The sequence below is a fragment of the Mobula hypostoma genome, chromosome 5 (assembly GCF_963921235.1).
Source record: "Mobula hypostoma chromosome 5, sMobHyp1.1, whole genome shotgun sequence".
In the NCBI taxonomy this organism is placed as follows: domain Eukaryota; kingdom Metazoa; phylum Chordata; class Chondrichthyes; order Myliobatiformes; family Myliobatidae; genus Mobula; species Mobula hypostoma.
This window is the reverse complement of record NC_086101.1, coordinates 75,554,064-75,577,622: the sequence shown is the minus strand read 5'-3', so window position 1 is coordinate 75,577,622 and position 23,559 is coordinate 75,554,064. Positions and strand designations below refer to the sequence as shown.

General features: G+C 39.8%; 1 protein-coding gene across 4 annotated transcripts in view; it reads left to right on the top strand.

Annotated features, from left to right (window-relative positions):
- The window catches only part of rif1 (replication timing regulatory factor 1), a 94,019-nt gene that overhangs the window by 32,869 nt on the left and 37,591 nt on the right, over nt 1-23,559 (top strand). For 2 of the 4 annotated variants that reach the window (XM_063048571.1, XM_063048575.1), the window contains exons 11-26: nt 289-406; nt 504-674; nt 2,422-2,532; nt 3,213-3,275; nt 3,776-3,876; nt 8,108-8,194; nt 8,502-8,575; nt 11,691-11,871; nt 12,044-12,151; nt 13,308-13,457; nt 14,375-14,471; nt 15,057-15,336; nt 18,899-18,947; nt 20,280-20,482; nt 21,248-21,347; nt 22,664-22,789. In XM_063048571.1, coding sequence (XP_062904641.1) covers nt 289-406; nt 504-674; nt 2,422-2,532; nt 3,213-3,275; nt 3,776-3,876; nt 8,108-8,194; nt 8,502-8,575; nt 11,691-11,871; nt 12,044-12,151; nt 13,308-13,457; nt 14,375-14,471; nt 15,057-15,336; nt 18,899-18,947; nt 20,280-20,482; nt 21,248-21,347; nt 22,664-22,789 — 2,019 coding nt within the window. The remainder of the gene's footprint in view (nt 1-288; nt 407-503; nt 675-2,421; nt 2,533-3,212; nt 3,276-3,775; nt 3,877-8,107; nt 8,195-8,501; nt 8,576-11,690; nt 11,872-12,043; nt 12,152-13,307; nt 13,458-14,374; nt 14,472-15,056; nt 15,337-18,898; nt 18,948-20,279; nt 20,483-21,247; nt 21,348-22,663; nt 22,790-23,559) is intronic. The other 2 variants (XM_063048573.1, XM_063048574.1) reach the window with 2 other exon arrangements.

The window sequence follows — 23,559 nt, the reverse complement described above, 5'->3', positions numbered from 1 at the left end:
ATTTTTTTTTTCAAAATTAGCTTTTTGGCTTAAAGAAATGGGGCAGGTTTGTTGGGGTGGGGAGCATGGGAAGGATAACAAAGGAACAAATTTCTGACAATAGATCGTCTCCTGAAGTACAAGTAGATTTCACATCAGATCAAGATTGCTGTGGAATATGAGTAATGCAGGGGGTGTACATGGTTTGAGTGGTTAGCATTTGTGGTGTAACACAGTGTATCATTGGCATTATTTGCTATGTTTTTCAAGTTTATATGTGCAATATAAATGAAACTTGTGTTATGGCAGGTGTGTGTCCCAATGCTACTGAATGCTTTTGGTGCTGATGGAACTACACATTCAACAAGCATATCTTGTAGAACTTCAATCTGTACACCTACAACACCTGCCTCTGCACAGAAGCCAGGTTAGGATTTGTCAGCTGTGTCCCTCTGTAGTGCATAACCGTGTTACCTTTTCATTGTCCTTCTTTACTGATGGTCATGTGTACGAATTCCCTTTAGCCTTTCCTTTTCCAAGTCCCGCAATGTCAAGAACGCAAAATAATTCCAGCTTCTCTCTCATGCCAGTAATGCAAGCCATGCAGCTTGTGGGAGTCGAAATATTACTTCACTTCCTTACGGGTCCTGCAGTTACTGATCTAGTGAAACAGAACAATCTTCAACTCAGCCTGGGTATGTATTGTGCTTGTTGTCATAGGGTTGTTTTGGTTTAATAACGCTTTGTGCAGTATCTGTGCTCAATGACGGCCAGATCAGAGTAGCAGTTTCATTTATGTTGCTGTGAACATCAGCTTGGTATAGTGAGCTTCGCAATTTTTTAAGATTTAGGGCTTGATAGTTGGTTTTAACGGAGAGGCCTTTGCAACAGAATTTTGTTTAGAGATGCAGTGCAGAACAGGTCCTTGAGCTGTGCAACCCAGCAATTCTTGATTTTAACTCCATCTAATCACAGGACAGTTTACAATGACCAATCAGCCTATTAACCTGTACACCTGTGCATGCAAGTAAACCAGACCACCCAGAGTACAGACTCCTTACAGATAATGTTGAAACTCCAATGCCTCGAGCTGTAATAGTGTCACGCCAACTGCTATGGTACCATGGCAGTTAGCACAACGCCCTGTGGATTAGTTTGCCGGGACCCAGGATGCAGCTCAGAAGCTGGATTTTAAGTGGGTGAGAGTTAAAATGATCATGCTTTGCTTTAGCTGTTAGGAGGGATAAGTTGCTGTTAACCAGATATTCTGGGCTACTCTGTATAATATCAAGGATTAACTTTATTCACCATATACATTTACATATATTGGGAAATTGCTGTGGTGTGTTGGCACTAGACACAATTAAAAGACAACATTCAACAGTTGTGCAGAATAAAGAATTACATAAAAATAACAGTACAGATATTGAAGAAAATGTGTATAGGTATCAGCATGTATTTACAATGTAAAGAACATTATAAAAGATGGATTAGTGTGTGCAGTGCAATGCCAGAGGTAATGAGGGTGGGGTCACTAACTAGAATGGCTGATCAGATGAACTGCCTGGGGGGGGAAGAAATTTCTGATTGTGTGAAGTTTTTGTATTATTGCTTGTAGCACAAAGTCAATCTTGCTAGCCCTGGAGCTTTCAAAAGCTCCCTTACTGTGTTCAGTGCTGTGTGAGCCTGCAAAAAACTCTGTGCAGGGACTGGTGTAGCAGCTTAATGGCACCAAAGTGCAATGTACATCTGAGGCGTTCATTTCAAATTCTGTATTCCTTTTGTACCCAAGGATGCACCTGAATAGGCTTATTCCGAAATATCAATGTTTATTCACTGCATATGATGGTTCTGGACTGGTACTGGCTAGAATTTAGAAGAATTGGGGGGCGGGGGGGGTAAATGATCTCATTGAAACCTATCAAATACGGAAAGGCTTAAATAGTGTGGATGTGAGGAAGATGTTTCCTGTAGTGGGGGAATCTAGGACCAGTATGCAGTGAATCTGTGGAATTCATTGCCACAGATGGCAGTGGAGTTCAAGTGATTGGGTATCTTAATTAGTAAGGGGTTCAAAAGTTATGGGGAGAAAGCAGGAAAATGTGTCTGAGGGGATTATAAATGAGCTATGATGGAATGGCAGAGCCGACTTGGTAGGCCGAATGACAATTCTGCTCCTGTACCTTAAGTTCTTATCAAGGATTTGATTTAGGTATCAAGATGGAGCTGAACAAGAAGTCAGCAGGTGATCACAGCTGGGATTAATTTTCTTTAATCCAATTTTGTTAATCTGGCTGGATCAAAGCACTTTGGAGATTAACTCCAGTTTAAGCATGCATAGTATGTTCCAGTAAACCTGTTACACTGTTTTTGCCCAATGACACGTTTTGTTTTTAACTACTTTCATGTTCTGTCAATAATATATACCTCTGTTTCCGACAGACCCTCTGCAGCATCCGTTAATTAACAGCCCTTCGTTCTTTTGCAAGCATGCTGGCACACTGATCAATGCAGTTAAAGATGCATTCATTTCTGTTGGCAAATTGGGTGAAGGTAAATGGCCTCGTAACATCAGTTGATGTAATTTATTTTATCTTAATTGTATCCAGTAATAGAAACTAAGGTGTCTTGGCTTTCTGATCTGTGACACTAAGTGAAAGGGTATTGAAGGTAAATATTGAAAATTGGTATCAGTACCTTTTTATTATTCAGGAAAAGCAATAGGAACAAGCCAGGTAATTGTAGGTCACCAAGACTAATGTTAGAGGTCAGAAAATTGTTGGAAAAAGCAAAGGGATGAGGTTATTCTTCACTTGGAAAAGTAGATGATTAATTTTCATGGACTGCAGAGATTCATCCAGGGATATCAGCGAGACTTTGATAGGAGATCCTATCTGATTAACTTTGGAAAAAGTAGCAAGAAGTGTTGAGTTCCTTATTGAAACTTCAGTACAGTTTATAGGGGAGGATGGTCTTGGGCTTCAGAATGATGTTGATCAGCTGGCAAGTAGGCTGGAACAATGGCAAATCAAATTTAATCTTGATAGGTGTATGTTAATGCATTTTGGGAGGTCTGATAGGGAAAGGATATACAGTATGCCATAGGGAGCGTTAAGTGACACAAAGGACCTTGGCGTTTTGGCCCTTAGATCCCCAAAGGTGGTGTTACAAATAGATATGGTAATTTTTTTTTTAGTATGTGTTTGCTAACTTTTCCTTGTTGTCTTCTATAGATACCCTGCTTAACCTTATCTGGCAGCATCTGATCAGCTATGTGAAAAATGGTATTGAGTCAGGTTGGTTGAGTTTTATGTATTTATTTAGCGATACAGTGTGGAATGGGCCCTTCTGAATAGTGACTGAGGCAGGCTGCCCCATCAACCCGTGACAACACAAATTTAACCCTAACCTAATCATGGGACAATTTACAATGACCAATTATCCTACCCAGTACATCTTTGGACTGTGGGAGGAGACTGGAGCACCTGGGAAAACCCACGCATTCCGTGGATCAGACATACAGAAACTCCTTACAAACTGTGCTGGAATTGAACCTGAACTCCGATGCCCTGAGCTGTAATAGTATTGTGCTAACTGCTACACTACTGTAGCGTCTAAGGATAAGATCCATTCAGGATCACACCCATATAAACTTAAATGTCTTCCTGGCCACATTAGATATTCTGAAATGATTAATTTCTTAAGTGTGATGTAGGTAGTTACACTGCAACCATGGAAACTTTACCAAAGAATCTGAAAGCCGAAGTTTCTAATTTTAAGTTGTATTTAAATTCAGGCTCAAAGAAGGAGCGACAAGTATCGGAGCTATTGACGCTGCTACTACAAGCATTGCAGCAGGTGGTAACTTTGGATGCTGTCACAGCACACAGAGCTTTAGTAAGTACAGTAAACCTTTGGGAAATGTGCTGTACTTTTTATATACAGGTTTCCCCCACTATCCGAATGTAGAGAGTTCCTATGAAACCATTCGTAAAGCGAAGCAATTGCCATTAATTTATATGGGAAAATATTTTGAGCATTCCCAGACCCAAAAAATAACCTACCAAATCATACCAAATAGCACATAAAACCTAAAATAACACTAACATATAGAAACCTAGAAAATAGGTGCAGGAGTAGACCATTCGGCCCTTCGAGCCTGCACCGCCGTTCAGTATGATCATGGCTGATCATCCAACTCGGAACCCTGTACCTGCCTTCCCTCCATACCCCCTGATCCCTTTAACCACAAGGGCCATATCTAACTCCCTCTTAAATATAGCCAATGAACTGGCCTCAACTGTTTCCTGTGGCAGAGAATTCCACAGATTCACCACTCTGTGTGAAGAAGTTTTTCCTAATCTCAGTCCTAAAAGGCTTCCCCTTTATCCTCAAACTGTGACCCCTCATTCTGGGCTTCCCCAACATCGGGAACAATCTTCCTGCATCTAGCCTGTCCAATCCCTTTAGGATTTTATACGTTTCAATAAGATCCCCCCTCAATCTTCTAAATTCCAACGAGTATAAGCCTAGTTGATCCAGTCTTTCATCATATGAAAGTCCTGTCATCCCAGGAATCAATCTGGTGAACCTTCTTTGTACTCCCTCTATGGCAAGGATGTCTTTCCTCAGATTAGGGGACCAAAACTGCACACAATACTCCAGGTGTGGTCTCACCAAGGCCTTGTACAACTGCAGTAGTACCTCCCTGCTCCTGTACTCGAATCCTCTTGCTATGAATGCTAGTATAGCATTCGCCTTTTTTACCGCCTGCTGTACCTGCATGCCCACTTTCAATGACTGGTGTATAATGACACCCAGGTCTCGTTGCACCTCCCTTTTTCCTAATCAGCCACCATTCAGATAATAATCTGTTTTCCTGTTTTTGCCACCAAAGTGGATAACCTCACATTTATCCACATTAAACTGCATCTGCCATGAATTTGCCCACTCACCTAACCTATCCAAGTCACCCTGCATCCTCTTAGCGTCCTCCTCACAGCTAACACTGCCGCCTAGCTTCGTGTAAAAGCAGGAATGATATGATAAATACACAGCCTATATAAAGTAGAAATAATGTATGTACGGTGTAGTTTCACTGAACAGAATCGGGAAATTTGAGCCAAAATCGATTTGTCGGGGAAAAAAATGAGTACGTACACGCATGTGCACACACCATCCTGCGCAAGGCTTCATGATCATGGTACTCTTTCTCGGGGTAAACACAAGTTTAAAGCGAGCATCTTTTTTTGTAAAAGTGAAAATCCTCTTTCAGTTAACGAAAACAGGTACTAATGTAGATCTTTTGTAAAAGCGAAGTGTCGTAAAGAGGACATTCAGAAAGCAGGGGACACCTGTAATCTCACTTTAGTAGTGAATGATTATCCATACAGCATTTTAGAAACCTTTTGTAAGGTATATCATCTGTGTATGATCAAATGAAACTGGATATTGGTGGTACACTATGATTCTGTGGACAAAGCAATAAAGTTAAAGATTTATAATTCAGTAGTAGACAATTTGTCCTGGCAGATCCACGCTGGCTCTATCAAAGAGCAATCCAATTGGTACCACTTTCATATTTTCCCTGCTATTATTTTCCTTTTTCTAGCATTTTTAAGTTTTTCTTTTGGGAAACCTGAATTAGATTTGACTCTTTCAATTCCATAGTATATTCCATAGAAGATACTTTCCCTCTAGTCACTTTTGTCTCCTTTGTGTTCTTCTACATTTATTTTGCATCCTCTCAGTTCTTCACTCTTCTGTAAGTGAGAAGCTGTTGACTGTTACTTTTATACTGAGCTCATCCAATATGACCAATCTGTTTTATCTCACTCTGAAATTCCTTTTGAAAATCAGTAACATTAGCGCAGCCCCATTTGCCTCACCAACTTTACTTATTTATTGAGATACAGTGCAGATCATGTCTAACCAGTTTTGGAGTTTTTCAAGGAAGTTACCAGGAAAGTTGAAGGGAAGTAGTGAATATTGTCTACGTGGTCTTTAGCAAGCATTTGGCAAGGTCCTGCATGGGAGGTCAGTCAGGAAGGTTAAGTAGCAGAGTATTCAGGATGAGGAGTAAATTGGATTAGATGTTGGCTTTGTCAGAGAAACCAGAGAGGGGTAGTAGAGTGTTCCCTGTTTCACTGGAGGCTTGTGTCTAGCGGAGTTCTGCAGGGGATTGGTGCTGGGTCTGTTTATCATCCAGATCATTGATATTGATGACAAACAAAAACAACAGACCCAGCACCGATCCTTGCTGATCCAGTTAAGCACATTGTCATCCAGATCATTGCTGGGTCTGTTGTTGTTTGTCACCTATATCAACAGTCTGGATGATATGTGCTTAACTGGATCAGAAAATTTGCGGATGACGGCAAGATTGGGGTTGTAATTGGTGAGGAAGGCTGTCGTGGCTTGCAGAGGAATCTTCATCAGTGGAAAAATGGGCTTAACCAAAATGGCAGATAGAATTTAATGCAGACAAATGTGAGGTTTTGCACTTAGTTTGGACCATCCTTGTTCTTGCACAGAGAACAGCAGGACACCGAGGAGTGCTGTAGAACAAAGGGATCTTGGAATGCAGGTCTATAATTCATTGGAATTGGTGTCACAGGTGGACAGGGTTGTAAGGAAAGCTTTTGGCACATTGGGTACAGGAGATAAGATGTTGGAAAAGACATTGGTGAGGCCTAATTTATAATATTGTGCGCAGTTTCGGTCACTTACCTACAAGAAAGATGTAAATAAGGTTGAAAGATTACAGTGAAAATTGCAAGAATGTTGTCTGAACTGGAGGACCTGAATTATAAGGAAAGATTCAATATGTTAAAACTTTATTTCTTGGAATGTAGAAGGTTGAGAGGGATGTGATAGTGGTATACAAAATTGAGGGATATAGATGGGCTAAACACAAGCGCACTTTTTCTACTGAGGTTGGGTTGGACTACAACTTGAGGTCATGGTTTAAGGGTGAAAGGTGAAAAGCTTTAAGAGGAACATGAGAGGAAGTCTCTTCATATAGAGGGTCGTGTGGTTGCGGAACAAACTATCAGCACAAGTCGTGCACGTGAGCTCGCTTTCAGCTTTTAAGAGAATTTTGAATAGGTACATGGATGGTGGGGGTATAGAGGGCTATGGTCCTGGTGCATGTGGATAGCAATAGGCAGTTTAAATGATTCTAGGCTAGAAGGGCTGAAGGGCCTGTTTCTGTGCTGTGCTTTTCTATAACTCTTTCAACTTTAATTTGCAGATCAGAGCTGTTTACTGGTTTGAGAGAGATTTGTAATTTTTTCTTGACATTTTAATCATAATTTCCTTAATCTGATTAGTTGCTCAGCTTGCTTGATGACATACCAAGTCTTCTGTTTTGACATATGTCAGCAGCAGTTTGTTGCTACAGGCTTTCAGTGAATCCTTTGAGTTTTCTTCAAGGTCATTAGCAAGCTCTTATTGTGCTGCAAGTTATAGGCTATATCATTTGGGCAAGTGAGTAGTTTCAAAACAAGTCAATTGCATGTACTTCATAATTTCTACTCAAATGTGTGTAATTGAAAGAAGCTTTGGTGTAGCAGCTGTTACCATTCTTCCTTTAGTCTAAAGGTTTTTTTTGCATTTTGTTACTAATGCTAAACAAAATGTATAAACCCAACATTGAGGATGTTTTAGATTTTCTTGCCCTTTTTTGTTAAAACTTTTCTGTTAATCCTTGGGCATCTTGCCCCCCCCCCCCCATGGTACCATGCTTAAGGGCATCAGGTTTGAGCCTCGTGAATATTGAGAGCATGATGAAAGAAAATATCTGTGCACTTGTCCATTGAAGGAGCTAAGAACAAACATTGAACTCTTACTATTAGCCCAAACTGGAAATATAAATCTTTGGCTTTGTTCTTTGTATCATTTACACTCTGCCTTTGTCAGCTGATCCACCTAGAAAACTGATTTACCTGCTGAAGGTTTTTTTTTGTTATCCAGACAGCTTTGGGAGTTGTTTTTCTCTGGAATTGAATTTTGCCTGATAAACTACGGTATAGTGGATTGAATAAACAAAGTAAGAGTTAGTGACGGGGGGGGGCGGGGGAATCAGTTTATGAACACGTGTTATGACTTGTTTTGGTTTTATTTCTAGGGTCTTATAGAAGCAACTATCAAAGGACTCCCTCAAAAAGTCTTGGGATCACCTGCATACCAGGTTGCCAACATGGACATTCTGAATGTATGAATGTACTTTGTGCTATATTGTGATGTGAAAGTAGGAAAAGAGATGACTGGAATGAGTGAAATACAATTTTTTTTTGACACAAGTATGCATGAAGATGTTGTGGAGTTTTTGTAGAAGGAAGTCTGAAAAATGAGTGCTTCTGTAAAGTTGTGCATGAATTAAAGCAACCTGTCTTCATTTTGTTAATTAGAATTGTGTAGCTTTGCGTATAACAAGCATATTAGGTGGCTCAACATCGCACTTCCCTCTTCATTTTAGATCGTGTCTGATTGTTCATTTTAATCAACGTTTGTATTTTCAGGGCACTCCAGCACTCTTCCTGATCATCTTGCTCTTCCACAACAGTTTAGTGGAATGTTGTGTGGTTGAAGAAAGGTACATTTCAAGTAATGTGATATTATAATGTGGTATTATAAATGTTAAGGATTTTTTACAGTTGCTGTTATTTTGATTACCTTACTAGATATGTTTTGAGATGCATTGCTTTTTAATATTGACAGCAACATGAGGTGGTACGGTAAGCGTAATGGTTAGCGCAACACTTTACAGCACAGGCGACCTGGGTTCAATTCCTGCCACGGCCTGTAAGTTCTCCCATGTGCTCTGTATTTCTGATTTCCTTCCAGTCCAAAAACGTAGCCCTTGGTAGGTTAATTAGACATTGTAAATTGTCCCATGATTAAGCTAGGGTTAAATCAGAGGACTGCTGGGCAGTAAATAATAAATGAGGAGCCTTTTAAGTGAGTTATCACTCTAAAATTTTAAAAAGGAAAAGTGTAGGCCCATGGGGAATAGCAGGGTAGACTCTCAAATTGCTGACCAGTCACTTGTACAAAATGGAAGCGGGTCTTTGGGCCCAACCTCTACCTGCCAACCAGTTAGTACCCTTCTGTATTAATTCCATTACCCAGCACTTGGTCTTTGGCTCTCTGTGCCTCAGTGATTCATCTGTTCATCTAGTCATTCATGATTTCATCAACACAATTACAGGTGGTGGTGGGGGGGTGGGGGGGAGGGATCTTCCTGCAGTCCACTCAAAATTTTATACGCTTAATCAGGTCCTGACTTGTCTTCTCTGCTCCAGGGAGAACATACCTAGCCGCTAGTCTCTACTCATAACTACTTCATCCCAAGTAATGTCCTGGTGAATTTTCTCTGCACTATTGCATCTTTGCTATACCTTTGTGACAAGACTGAATGCGGTCCTCTCAGCTGAGGAATCCTAACCATGTTATCTATCTGTACGAACAGCTTCAAGGATCTGTGTCCTTGCATTCGGACCTGCTGCAGGGGCGCAACTAGAAACATCAGCTATCCCTTTGTCTCCACAGATTCTACCTGACCTACAGAGTTCCTACAGCAGCTAGCTTGCTTTTTTTGCTCTCCTTTTCCATAATCTGCCACCCCACCCCAAGGAAAAAAAACTTCCTCCAGCTAATCAAGCTAAATTTCACGAGGGGGAGAGGTACATTTCAATTCTCAGCCTGTCAGCAGCTCCTTAAAATTTGTAACTGTATTCATTTCACTGCCGTTGTGACCTGTATGCCTATACTTCATTATTACAAAGATTAAAAACTGATCTTGGTACTAAATTTTAGGGGCTTGCAGTGTATGTTGAAAGTTTAGGAAGTCTTCATTGCTATTCTTCAACCTCTTCTTCTTAAACCAGGGTTCTCCGTTTGGAGTCCAGGGACCCCTCAGTTAATGGTAGGGGTCTATGGTGTTTTTAAGAAAAGGAAAAGTTGGGAACCCCTGTTTCAAAGTTTAAAGTAAATTTACTATCAAAGTACATACAGTATTTTGGAAGAGACTTTGTACTTTTTTAAAAAATGTGTAAAGCAAAGATGCTTTCATAAATGAAAAGTTTCTGAATATCAAAGTTTGCTATGAAGAGCAGTAAACAATAAAAAAAATTAAATCAATATTTGGTTTGACCACCCTTTGCCTTTAAAACTGCGTCAGTGCAGTTTTGCAGGAAAATTGGCTTGTAGGTTGTTCCAAGTGTTTTGGAGAACTTACTGCAGTTCTTTTGCAGACTTCAGCTGTCTCAGTTGCTTCTGTCTCTCCAGGTAGTCCCAGATAGCCTCATAGAATCATAGGAAAACCTACAGGCCCTTCAACCCACAATGCTGTGCTGGACATGAACTTACTTTAGGAAATACCGAGGGTTATCCATAGCCCTCTATTTTTCTAAGCTCCATCTACCTATCCAAGAGTCTTAAAAGACCCTATTGTATCCGCCTCCGCCACCGTTGCTGGCAGCCCTTTCCACGCACTCACCACTCGCTTGGTGTTAGAGATCAGGGCTCTGGAGATCATTCCATCTGAAACCTTTTTTTTAAATACCTAGAATAGTTAGAAATAGTTCATTTATGTGTGCCATCATATTATTGCCAGAGAATTATTTAATATTCTTAACCACTTGAAATCTACCTGCAGTACTTCATTCCTTTCTCTGTGGGTTTAGGCTTGTGGCTTTTCAGTTTGTTACTTCAGAATTTTCTGCAGCCACTTTATGATGACCTTATTAAGACGTAGGAGTAGAATTAGGCTATTTAGCCCATGGAGTCTGCTCTGTCACTGCATCATGGCTGATCCCGGATCCCACTCAACCTCGCACACCTGCCTTCTCGCCATATCCTTCGATGATCTGACCGATCAGAATACTATCAACTTCCCCCTTAAATATATCCAGGGACTTGGCCTCCACTGCAGTCTTTTCCACAGATTTACTACTCTAGCTAAAAACAAAAATCCTCCTTACCTCTATTCTAAAGGGTCACCCCTCAATTTTGAGGCTGTGCCCTCTAGTTCTGGATACCTCCACTATAGGAAACATCCTCTCCACATCCACCCTATCTAGTCCTTTCACATTCGGTAGGTTTCAATGAGATCCCCCTGCATTCTTCTAAATACCAGTGAGTACAGGCCCAAAGCTACCAAATGCTTCTCATGTGTTAACCCCTTCTTTCTTGGAATCATTCTCATGAACCTCCTCTAGACTTTCTCCAGTGATAACACATCCTTTCTGAGATATGGGGCTCAAAATTGTTGACAATATTCTTATCACTAGGTATGATTCTGGAATTGTTTCTACGACTGCGAATAGCTATCTGCTCCTCCAACTGTAGAAACCCCTAAACATGCTCTCTAGACTTTTCCTCCCTCCTGACCAAAGAGGCGCTTGTGTGGAGGATAAACAAATAAATTGCTCCCATTAGATTCTTCTGGACATGGGAATGAATAAATTTAAGGGGTTTTGGGAACTGAATTTGGTTGCTATCATGTACTTAATATATATGTAAACTCCAAAGCTGATTTTGTTTTGTGGTATTTTGGGTGGATAATACTTAATTTTATAATTGAAGATGTTGAAGTTTGCAATAGCACCTTAACAATTAATTAGTTGAATTTTTGTATTCCTGACAAGTTAAAGGAACGTTTCCAGCTGACATGCAATTCTAATTTTTGTTTTTAATATACAATTTAGATTTTTCACTATTCTTGAAACTCTCGTTGGTTACGGATTGTCTGGCCCCACGTGCTCACTGGCATTCAGTGAGTCAGTTTTAAATGTTGTTAACCAGTCTGCAGCCCTGGCAGCAAACAAAGAGCACCTCTGGAGAATGTGGAGCATTGTTGTTAATCCGCTGACCGATCGGGTCACCCAGGTATGTATGAAGGAATACTGTCATTTTCCATTCCAACCCTTGTAAATAGCCTTCAAGAGTTAAGGTGTCATTCCCTGGATAGTTCTAAACAATCTGTACTTTTCACTATTTGAAGTAAAGCAGTGATTTTATTTCATATTTTTGTGACTTGTATCATTCTTTGCTTCTTTAGACAAATGAGGTAAATCAAGGAGACGCATTAGAGCATAACTTCCGTGCTATGTACATTGCATTGACACTACCAATCAACCACTTGTTTACCAAACAAAATCTTCCACAGGTAATGTTGACTTTAGGTATGGCAAAACTTGTGTTGTATCTTGTTCTGGTCTCAAGTTATGGAAGCTTAGGGTCAGGTGCAAACAAAAGTTTGAAGTGAGGGATTATGGAGAAATACACACAGAATGCTGGCCAAGGCTCTTCATCAGGACTGGAAAGGAAGGTTAAAACCAGAATCCCTCCATAGATCTACCTGACTGCTGAGTTCCTCCATTGTTTTGATTCCTGCACTTGCAGTCTTGTGTCAACAAGGAATTTCTCTTCCTTTATTGTAAAAAGATTAGAAAGTTTTCCTTTAGCAGAGGGGAGGGAGGGAACGTCGACTCAGACCGTGAGAGGCCTGCATCGGGCATTTTCATGCCTTACAAGGCGAAGATTGGAAGTCTGTGTGGGGCGCCACTCCTCACACAGACACTAGAGCAGTGTGTGGTTAAGTGCCTTGCTCAAGGACACAAACACGCTGCCACAGCTGAGGCTCAAACCAGCGACCTTGAGATCACTAGATGAACGCCTTAACCACTTGGCCACGTGCCCAACACAGAGGATGTGGAGTAACATGATAAAGCTCCCCTAAAGAGGCTTGACAGGGTGAGAATTGATATGCAGTGGCACATAGAGTCAACATCGTACATTTAATAGATAATTTGAGAAATCTTGTTTACTGCACTTTGGATTTTAAAAAAGTCCTAAAAGGATGGTGGTGAGGCATTATTAATCTGTTAATAGTCTGAAGAAAGGACATTGGGCATTCTGTCAGGGGTTCCCAAACTGGGGTACACAGACTCCACTGTTAAAGGTAAGGTTTCATGGCATACAAGTTGGGAACCCCTGCTTGTATGTGGTTTTCAGTAGTATTTAGTATTTGTCTATTGATGCTGAAGTGAGTTTAGGCAGATTTTTGGATAGGTAACTTAGATTGGGAGTTTAGACTTATTCTACTAAATAGCTTCACATAGGGGATGGTGGTGAGTGGATGGACATAAGAGTATTCTGAAAGTCCATTGAAAATGGTTCTAGCTGTAGTCAATCTGCTTAATTGTACAGGTATTTGCTTTGCTTAGTCATTGAAGGTTCCATATACAAAATGGTTTATGTTGAATGTAAATGCTTTTCTTGTAATCTCATGAAAACTGAATTTTATTGTACCCTCCTTCCAGTCTACAGTGAAGTCAGCACTAAGAACATGGGCTGAGTTGTATAAAACATTTGCACGTTGTGCAGCTTTGGTGGCAACAGCAGAAGCCAACGTCTGCTGTGAGGAGCTGAGTGTCAAAATTTTAGCAATACTGGATGATGACTCTTTTTCTGTAAGTATCTTTTTGAATTTAGCAATGCATTTATTGGATGACATCAAATAGCTGTGGGTACATATGGTTAAGAGTCATAGAAAACTGCAGCACACAAATAGGCCATTGGGGTCCATCGAATAATTCAACCTGCATCCACTGCTTGTGCTGGCAGTTTGTTCCACATTCTCACCATTCTCTGAGTTTAGAAGTTCCCCCTTAAACATTTCACCTTTCACCTTTAACCGACGACCTCTATTTGTAGCCTCACCCAACCTCAGTGGGGGGGGGAGGGTGCTGCTTGAATTTATCCTATCTATACCCCTCATAGTTCTGTATACCAAAACATCAAACTTTCCCCTCTAACTTGGGTCCTCAAGTCCTGGTGAAGTCCTTTTAAATTTTCTCTGCACTCTTTCAGTCTTATTGACCTCTTTCCTGTAGGTCCTATAAATTTGATTTTGTTTCCATTGTTATCAGATTTTTCATGGGCAGTTCAATAATTACAGTTGGCGTTGAGATTGGCAGTTTTTTTATATGAATGCTGGAACAGTAAATCACTTTTAAAATCATAACTGCCAATTTGTGATTTATTCTATAATTACTATGTCCTTTATAGGCATTAGCAGATAGTTTTCAGGATGGGCCATGGTGTGTGATTTACCATTTAGTGCATTGTAAATGTAGGCAGTCCCATGTCCATTTCTGCACCTACACATCTCTTGCTCAACATGTACTTGCTATAATTAATCTTATTGAATATTCACCTTAATACAAATTAAGAAATTGGAGTTTGAATATATTTTAAACATTGGGTTTAAAAAGGGTTTTACAGAACTGAGTTAATTTGAGTAAATTGATCTCTTATCTCTAAATCTGGCAATATATTAACCAAGTAAAGGAATAGCTGTATTATTAAATTTTCTTTCTCTCTTCAGAGCTTATCTTCGTTGGAGGCAATTGTTCATATCTTAAATGTGATGGTTGAATGTGTTGACTTCTCTCAGTTCTCAAAGTTTCAACAAAAAGCCAACAGTAAGTATTAATATCACACCTCACTGCACTGTCTATTGCAGTATTGGAACCAGTGTGTAGATTTGTGCATTCAATTTTACTGAATGAATTAGTTCTCACACTGATTTAATTTGAGACCTGAGGCAAAAGATTTCTTTGCTGCTTTAAATGGGGCAAAAGACAGCACATTCTGACATTAGAGTTCAGGTTCTTTTTGAAATTAAATGTTTAGAAGTTTTTTCCTTTTATTTCACAAACCTGATTTAAATCTGTATCAAGTGAATTATACAAAATTTGCATTCCATGGAGTAATAATCTTACTCAAAGGCTAAAATCATAATTTCAGAAATGTTCAATTTGTTGCACAAATAGTATACTGTCCTTTGTGATTGGATTTGAAAGAGTGAATCTGCGTTATGATCTGGACTGAGACAGAGTAAAGAATACATGTTTTATCAAGGGTTTTTGCCTGTGGTATATATGATGCATTTTAGTAGATCATGGTTGCTCTTTACCAAAAAATTGATAAGTCTAAGGCTGTTTCAGTCAGCAACAAAAGGATTGTCATAAATAATAGAAACTTTTTCTCTTTTTTTCTCTCTCTAGCACCACACACACCTACACACTGGTTAAAGAAAAAACAGGAGCCTCTTGGAAATCTCACTTCATTGCTTAAACTTCTAGTGAAAATCACAGATGCTTTTCATGAGCTAAGTTCCAAGGAATCTCAGTTTGAAATGTCAGTTTCTGGAATGGTATCCATTGGAGGTGGCATTGTCGGCATTCTCTCCAATATCTTCACTCACCTGTCCGTGGCATCAGCAATTGAAGCAGTGTTCACCAGCTTAGCAGATTCCATATCCACCTTCTATGAAAGGACGTCAAAGTATGTATAATTTTTATGTTCAGTTTGATTTTCTATAGCATTTCACTTGGGTAATCAAAGCCAAGTGCAAAACAATTCTGTTCCTAAGGAATAGCTAGCTATAATACTATCTGTTCAATACTATATAGTGAGTTTCTTACTCTTAATCAATTTAATTGAAATGGTTTGTGTATCCAGAAGCTGCTTTAGATAAGAAAAAAATCAATTCAAATTCATAGATAAGACTCAACCAATGAGAAAGCTCCTATTCAAATAACTCAGCACCAAGAGAAGCTTTCAGAGCTTTCCCAAATAATACCAACATAACTACTAGTGAACACACTGAACAACTGCATATACATACTTTGACCACTAAGAAGCATATTAAACTGTTACATGCATATATGAACTACTTAAAATACAAACAGATAATTAATTGTTAAGCTGCAAAGAATTAAACAGTTTAATCTAAGAATAAACAGTTGGATTCAACAGCATCAATGTCTTGGAGAATCTATCCAACTGGACTGAGAGTGGGAAGGGGGCAGGGAGAGAGGAATCATGGTTGGGAAAAGGGGAAGGAAGAGGAGAGAGAGTGGGAAGACCAGAGAGACACTCTCTAATGATCAATAAACTAATTATTTGCAATCGTGACCTTGCCTGGTGTATCGGGGCTGTATGTGTCTGCACCCATGCCACCCTCAGTCCTTGGCACTCCTCTGCCACCTGTGCCATACCCCTTCTGTGGCTCTCCACCTTTGCTTCACCATTCCCAACATCCTGCCAGATTTACAAATGCACTCTCTGCATATTGACAAATGCACTACTGTGCAAATGTCTTAGGCACCCTAGCTATGTATACACTGCCTATAAAATGTATTCAGTACCCCCGCCCCCCCCCTTTAGAAGCTTGTGTTTTATTGTTTTACAGCATTGAATCACAGTGCATTTAATTTGGCATTTTTTATTTGACACTGATCAACAGAAAAAGACACTTTGGTGCCAAAGTGAAAACAGATCTCAACAAGTGATCTAAATTAATTACAAACATAAAACACAAAATAATTGATTGCATAAGTGTTCATCTCCTTTAATACAACACACCAAATCATCGCTGGTACAGTCAATTAGGTTCAGAAGTCACATAATTAGTTAAATGGAGATCACTTGTGTGCTGTCAAGGCATTTCAATTGATTGTAGTAAAAATAATGCCTGTATCCGGAAGGTCCAACTGCTGGTGAGTCAGTATTCTGGCAAAAACTACATGAAGACAAAAGAGCATGACTAGCAACTCCGTGAAAGCATTAATGAAAAGCAGAAGTCAGGAGATGGATATAAGAAAATTTGCAAGTCATTGACTATCCCTTAGAGTACAGTTAATCATCAAGAAATGGAAAGAATATGCAACATCTGTAAACCTGCCTAGAACAGGCTGTTCTCAAAAACTGAGTGACTCTGCAAGAAGGGGACTAATAAGGAATGCTGCCAAGAGACCTATGGCAACTCTGGAGGAGCTACAAGCTTCAGTGGCTGAGAAGAGACAACAACTGTTGCCTGGGTGCTTCACCAGTCACAGCTTTGAGAGTCTGGCAAAGAGAAAGCCACTGTTGGGGGGGGGGGGGGGGAATTCAAATGAAATCTCGGCTAGAGTTTGACAGAAGGCAAGTGGGAGACTGAAGTCAGCTGGAAGGAGGTTTTATGGTCAGATGAAACCAAAATTATGCTGCTTGACCATCAGACTATACGCTATGTTTGTTGTAAGCCAAACACTGCACATTATCAAAAACACACCATCCCTACCGTGAAGTATGGTGGTGGCTGCATCATGCTGTGGGAAAGGCGTGTGAAGGTGGAGGTGAAATGAATGCAGTAAAATACAGGGAGATCCTGGAGGAATATCTGATACAGTCTGCAAGAGAACTGCGACTTGGGAGAAGATTTGTTTACCAGCAAGACAATGGCCCCAAGCGTAAAGCCAAAGCTACGCGGGAATGTCTTTAAAAACAACAACGTTAACGTCCTGGAGTGGCCAAGTCAAGAGTCCAGACCTCAGTCCAATTGGGAATTTGTGGCTAAACTTGAAAAAGGCTGTTCACTCACGATCTGCGTGCAATTTGACAGCTTGAGCAGTCTTCTGAAGATGAATGGGGGAAAAATTAGTGTCCAGATGTGCAAAGCTGATAGACTAATCCACACAGACTCATGGCTGTAATTGCTGCCAAAGGTGCATCTACTAAATACTGACTTGAAGGGGGTGAGTTATGTTGTGTTTAATAATTGTAATTTAAACCAATTTGTCTTTTCAGTTAATCAGTGTCAAAAAAGCCAAATTAAATACACGGTGATTCAATGTTGTAAAACAATAAAACATGAAAACTTTTAAAGGGAGGCAGGGGAGAATACTTTTTATTGGCAGTAATGTAGGGCAAAATACTGCATGACTGTATATAAGTATGCATCTTCTTTATTAAATTTTAGCTGAGTGCAACAAATGTTTCTATTTCTAGCTTATGTTACTTTGGAAGAATGGTTATTAAAATGTGAAAAGTTTGAAGTAAATTTATTATCTATATATGTATATGTTACCATATACTACCCTGAGATTTATTTTCTAGCAAGAATTCACATTAGAACAAAGAAATGCAACAATCAATGAAGCACTATACACAAAGTATGATGAACAACAAGTCTTTTTCAAATCAAAGTATTTTCTAATTAATGGCTATTTAAAATGAAGTGAAAATTTCCATGGAGTGACCAAACAGTAGCCTTGGTTCATGTAGAAGCACAGTGCAAGCAGAGTAGGGTGTCACAGCAATGTAACAGTTAACGCAACACTATTACAGCTCAGGCATTGGAGCTATGAATTCAATTCCCACCGCTGCCTGTAAGGAGTTTTTATGTTCTCCTCGTGACATCATGGGTTTTCACCCGTAGTCCAAGGATGTACTGGTTAGCAAGTTAAATGGTCATTGTAAATTGTCCATGATTAGGGTAACGTTAAATAGGTGGGTTGCTGGGCGGTGTGGCTTGTTGGGCCAGAAGGGCCTGTTTTGTGCTGTATCTCTAAATAAATATCTCTTCAATTAACTGCATTCTCTTAACTGGGCTCTTTCACTGCTTTTGTGCCCCACTTAATGTAGTTGGCATAATGTAGCAAAACTAATTTAAAAACAAAATAATTGCTGCTTGTCTGTGACCATACGGACTGTTATACTTGCGTGATCTGCCCACAGTGCCAATGATTGCTCCAAAATTCAAACCCTTTATTAGCACTTAATAAATATACAATTGAGCATTATCGCAGCGATATTAAACAGTCTGCAAAAGATCCAACCTCTGCCAGTCCCAAGCTACAAACGGCATTGAAATATGCAAGAATATGTTACTACTTCCCTTTGCCTTACCGTGCGCACTCTCATGTAACCAGTTACCATAATAAATGTGCAACATGGGATACAAAGCAGATGGCGAACAGATGCATGGCTCTTCCAGTAGTTATGTTGCTGCCTATATGTGCCTTTAATAATTGATGTTCATGTTACTACATTATCCCTAATTTTTCTTTCTTTCTTTTTTTAGCCCAATTAATGGAGCTTCAAAGGTGTACACGACTCCACTGTCCAATAAGGTATCAAGTTGCATATTTAGCTTTTTAGTGTTTTACCCTTTGCCTCTAGCTACTGGCATTGCATGTGAGTTCTTGACTGAAAAGAGTAGATTTATATTTTACTTTGGGATAGTAATAACTTGGTGTTTTGTCTTCAGTGTCCCCCTTCCCCAGGAGCTAGAGTGATGAAGGTAGTGAATGAGAACTGGAATTGTTCATTTATTCCACCCACCGTAACCCTAAAGCAGTGTCAACATGATGTTCTGTGTAGTTCACAATCACCATTCTGGAATGTTTTTCTCCTCTTCTCTGCCCCCCCCCCCCCAACTTGTATTGTCTCTCTTCCCCCCCCCCCCATGTAAGTTCCAGCTAGTGTTTTTCTCAGGCTTTGACATGAACAGCATCAATCATTTTAGACCCACTTCAAAAACACTCCTTCCAGCTCTCAGATCCCAATGATTCACCCTATTTTGACTGCTCATTTGAACTGCATTAGAATTTTTGGTCCTCATGTATGTCACTTTGAAATGTGCATCCTCTTTCCATTTTTATCAGTGTTGTATCACCCTTTGACTGCTGTATCTTGTTCCTGGTCTATCTTTCGTCATTTAACCCTCAATTTTGCCACATTCATCCCATGTTCAGAATGTTCTTCATCACCACCTGCTTCATTGCTTGTATCTGCTATACATTGAATTGCCATTAGCCCTTTCCGACTGGTTTTTGTCCGAGTGATTATTGCTGTTGATTTCTGGTACATGTTGGTTGAACTAAGGGTTTTCTCTTTGGAGTGAAGGAACAAAGAGGAGACTAGATGGAGATATCCCAGATGAGAGGCACAGATAGTCTATTTCTAATTGTCTAATGTAACAGGGCATAATTTTAAGGTGAGTGGAGGGGAGTATGGGGGTTGGTTATGAGGTAAGTTATTATGAGTGGTGAGTTGTGTGGAACACCCTGCCAGGTTGGTGATGCGGCAGATACATTAGGAGCATTAAAGAAACTCTTAGCTGCATGGATGATAGAGAAATGAAGGGTTGTATTGATCTTAGAGTAGGTTCAAAGGTCATCACAGCATTGTGGGCTGAAGTTGCCTGTACTGTTCTGTTCTAAATGTAATAATACCAGAGGTAATTTTTTTTTTTTGGGGGGGGTGGGGGCAGAAGAATATCAGCATGTCACTTTTGTCCTTTTCCATGTATGCCAGAATATTAGAGATGGATATTGCAAAGATCAGAATGAATTGATACCATTGATGCAAAAGGATCAAATTTTTTTGACATTTTTTTATTTTATAATGTTAGGTGCTTGGTTGATGCAATAGTTTAAATGTTGGTTTCTCTCTCCCTGCAGCTAGAGAAGTTGCATGCAGACATTCTTCATTGTTTGCAGTCCCGTTACACCTCGGCCTATGACAGCAGCTTGCTGGAACAGTTGTCATCACTACTCAGCACCACTTTCTTGCACAAGAACCGGCAAATCAGGAACCAGACTGCACAGTTTTGGAATGCTACTTTTGCCAAAGCAACAACACTAAACTACCCACAGCAACTGAAGTGAGCGTGCATTTAATGTGTGTGGGGTTGGGGATTGAGAGAGAACTATTTGGAATGTTCACTTGTACTTGTTCTTGATTTTTAAATGTGCTTTCAGATGTTTGGCATATTCCTGTAGTATTTTCGATTTCAGAGCAATGCACAAAATGCTGGCACAATTCAGCAGGTTAGGCAGCATTTATGGTGAGGGATAAACACTTGGGACAGAGACCCTTCAGGACTGAAAAGGTAGAGGGAAAGCTAGAACAAGATGGGGGAGGGGAATGAATACAAGCTGGTAGATAGTAGGTGTGGGGGGAGGTGGATGGTAGGGGAGGGGTGATGAAGTGGGAAGCTGGGAGGTAATAGGTGGAAAAGGTAAAGGGCTGAAGAAGGAACTGTGAAAGGAGAGGGAGAATGGATGATGAAGGAAAGGAAGGAGGAGGGGCACCAGAGGGAGGTGATGGGCAGGTGAGGAAGAGGTAAGAGGGGAGCTGGAGAAATTATTGGAAGTTGGAGAACTCAATGTTCGTGTCATCAGGTTGGAGGCTACCTAAGTGGAATATGAAGTACTTCCCATTAATTTGATACTGCCTCTGTCTTTGCATTTTAAACCTGAGCACAACGTTGATACTTTTCCCTCTAATGCATGTCTTAACAAATTTCAACGTTTAACATTTGATATGGCATTGAATCTGAAAGAAGAATTACTGTATTTGTTCAGTTGATTTTCTTCTATTGTATACAGCAAGCTTTTGCTTCACCAAAACCTTCCCTTCACTTTAGGCCAATATTAAGTCGGGTCAAGCAGAAAACTCCCATAATTTTGCCTGGTTTTGAGGCATTGGAGTTGACAGAAGAATCAAGTGGCCCTTATTCAGATCTGGTAAGTTGTTTGTGCCTTAGCACAAACCAAAAATTATAGTGCAAGCCAAGAATTCAATGCAAAAGAGCCAGTTTGCCTCATTTCAGTGTCTTTACAGTTGTCTTTCACCAATGGTTATGAGAATGTTTGTTGTCTGTGCGTACAAAGTCTGCCATTGAATGTGACTCTAGAGGTTGCTAGCAAATAATAGTTATTTTTTGAATTTGAGAAATGGTGCTGCAGTTGGCACTAAGGTTCCTCGAGCTAGCTTCATTGTTCACTCAAGTCATGACTGATCTGTCTTTGGCTCTGCTCTCCTCTCAAGTTTTTTTTATAGTCCAGAAATCACTTTATTTTGATTAGTGAAATTTTCTGGTCAGAAACCTGCAAGTACTATTCTTTTGCATAGATTCACAACCGTTGCATTAAATGGCTTGACATCTTATCCTGAGATTGTCCCTATGCTCTTTAGCACCAGTGGAAGTATCTTCTATTTGTCCTCTCCCTTCCCAATCTTAGGTCATTTCAGTACTTGTTTCTGAGTTCTCTGAATAATTAAGTTCATCACAGGTGCTGTTGCATTAAATCTTATCTGGCTGCTTTTGATGTAACTTTGTGACTGATTTCTTAAAATAAATGCTACTACGTTTTTGTGGCAGCTACACAACAGACTATTGTTTTTCAAAAAAGTAGTCTTCTATTCTTATATTGGTACAGGTAAGAATAGGCATTTAATTTTATTTGGTGATTGAGATGGTGTGGAATAGGCCCCTCTGGCACTTCGAGCTACGCTGCCAACAATCTCCTGATTTAATCCCAGGGCAATTTGCAATGACCAGTTAACCTATCAATCAGTATGTCTTTGGAAACCAGAGCACCTGTAGGAAACCCACACAGTAATTGCAGAGTAACTTGAAATAAAATGGATTTTGTTTTTTTCTACTGGGCAAAACAGTTGGTGTGTTCTGATTTTATTTTGTGTGATTTTGAACAGTTTTAGCTATGAAATCTTGCTCTAAAAGTTTCATCCTTTCTGTTAGATCTTTCTATAATTAGGAAGCAGGACCATAAGACTTTTAATTTATATTTATGATGAATAATCATCAAGTCCCTTTCACTTGCAGGATAAAAATGATTGGATAGAAAAGTAAATGTAGAAATTTGCATAATTATGTCATTAAACTACAGAATACCAGATTGCAAAGCTTGAACAGTCTTGATATCTTTTAGTACACTTTGTTGATTAGTAAATGCCATTGCTGACTACCAGGTACGGTGTAGAAAATCCTATGTTTGTTCAGCTTCAATGTTGACCGTATCCAATTTATTTTTTGCAGTCAGAAAATTCCCAGCTGGATGCTAAAATCAGTGGTGTGGAAGTAAATTCTGTTGGGAAAAGAAACTCGCTGCTAGCTAAAGCTGAACAATTGAAAGAGAAAACATCCCTTCAAACTCCAGCAAAAGTAGGTTGAATTGCTTTTGAGGGTTAGATTGATCATGGAGTGGGTTTATATAGGATAGTGCATCATCATAGGCCTAAAGGCCCATACTGTACTGTGCAGTTCTGTGTACTCTAGAGGTTATAATTCTGTGCCTCTTTTGTCTACATTTATTAAATTTTGGAGAGCTGAATTAATACTTAATATAATCACGGAGCAGGATGTGGATCATAGTGAATCAGAGATGGGTATGTTGATATTTTGGAGCAAGTCTTCAAGGATGAGGAGATGTTGCATGTCAAGGGATGCATAGGTGTTAATAAATTGCTGGGGTTCTCAATCTATCCCAGGTTGCAATGAGAAGGAACAGGATAGCTGGACTCCTGATGGCGATCTTTACATCTTCATTAGCTGTAGCTGAACTGCCTGAAGACTGGGTGCTCTTTAAAGTGATTTCTTTATTTGAGAAGGGTAGCGGGGATAAACCAGCAAACTAGGCTAGTGAGCCAGCAAAGTCATTGAAGTTCAAAGGGATAAAGTTAAGGGTTGATTGGGGATGGTTAGCATGCCTGTCTGCTAATTTGATTGAACTTTCTGAGGAGGTAATGAGGAAGATTGAAGGCAGGATAGTAGATGTCTAAATGGACTTCAGTATAACATTTTATAAGGTCCTGCATGGTAGGCTGGTTCAGATGGTTAAGGCACTTGGGATCTAAGTTGAACGTGGAATTGTACAGCCCACAAAGTCTTATTTTTAATTAGAGACACAGCATGGTAACAGGACTTCCGGCCCA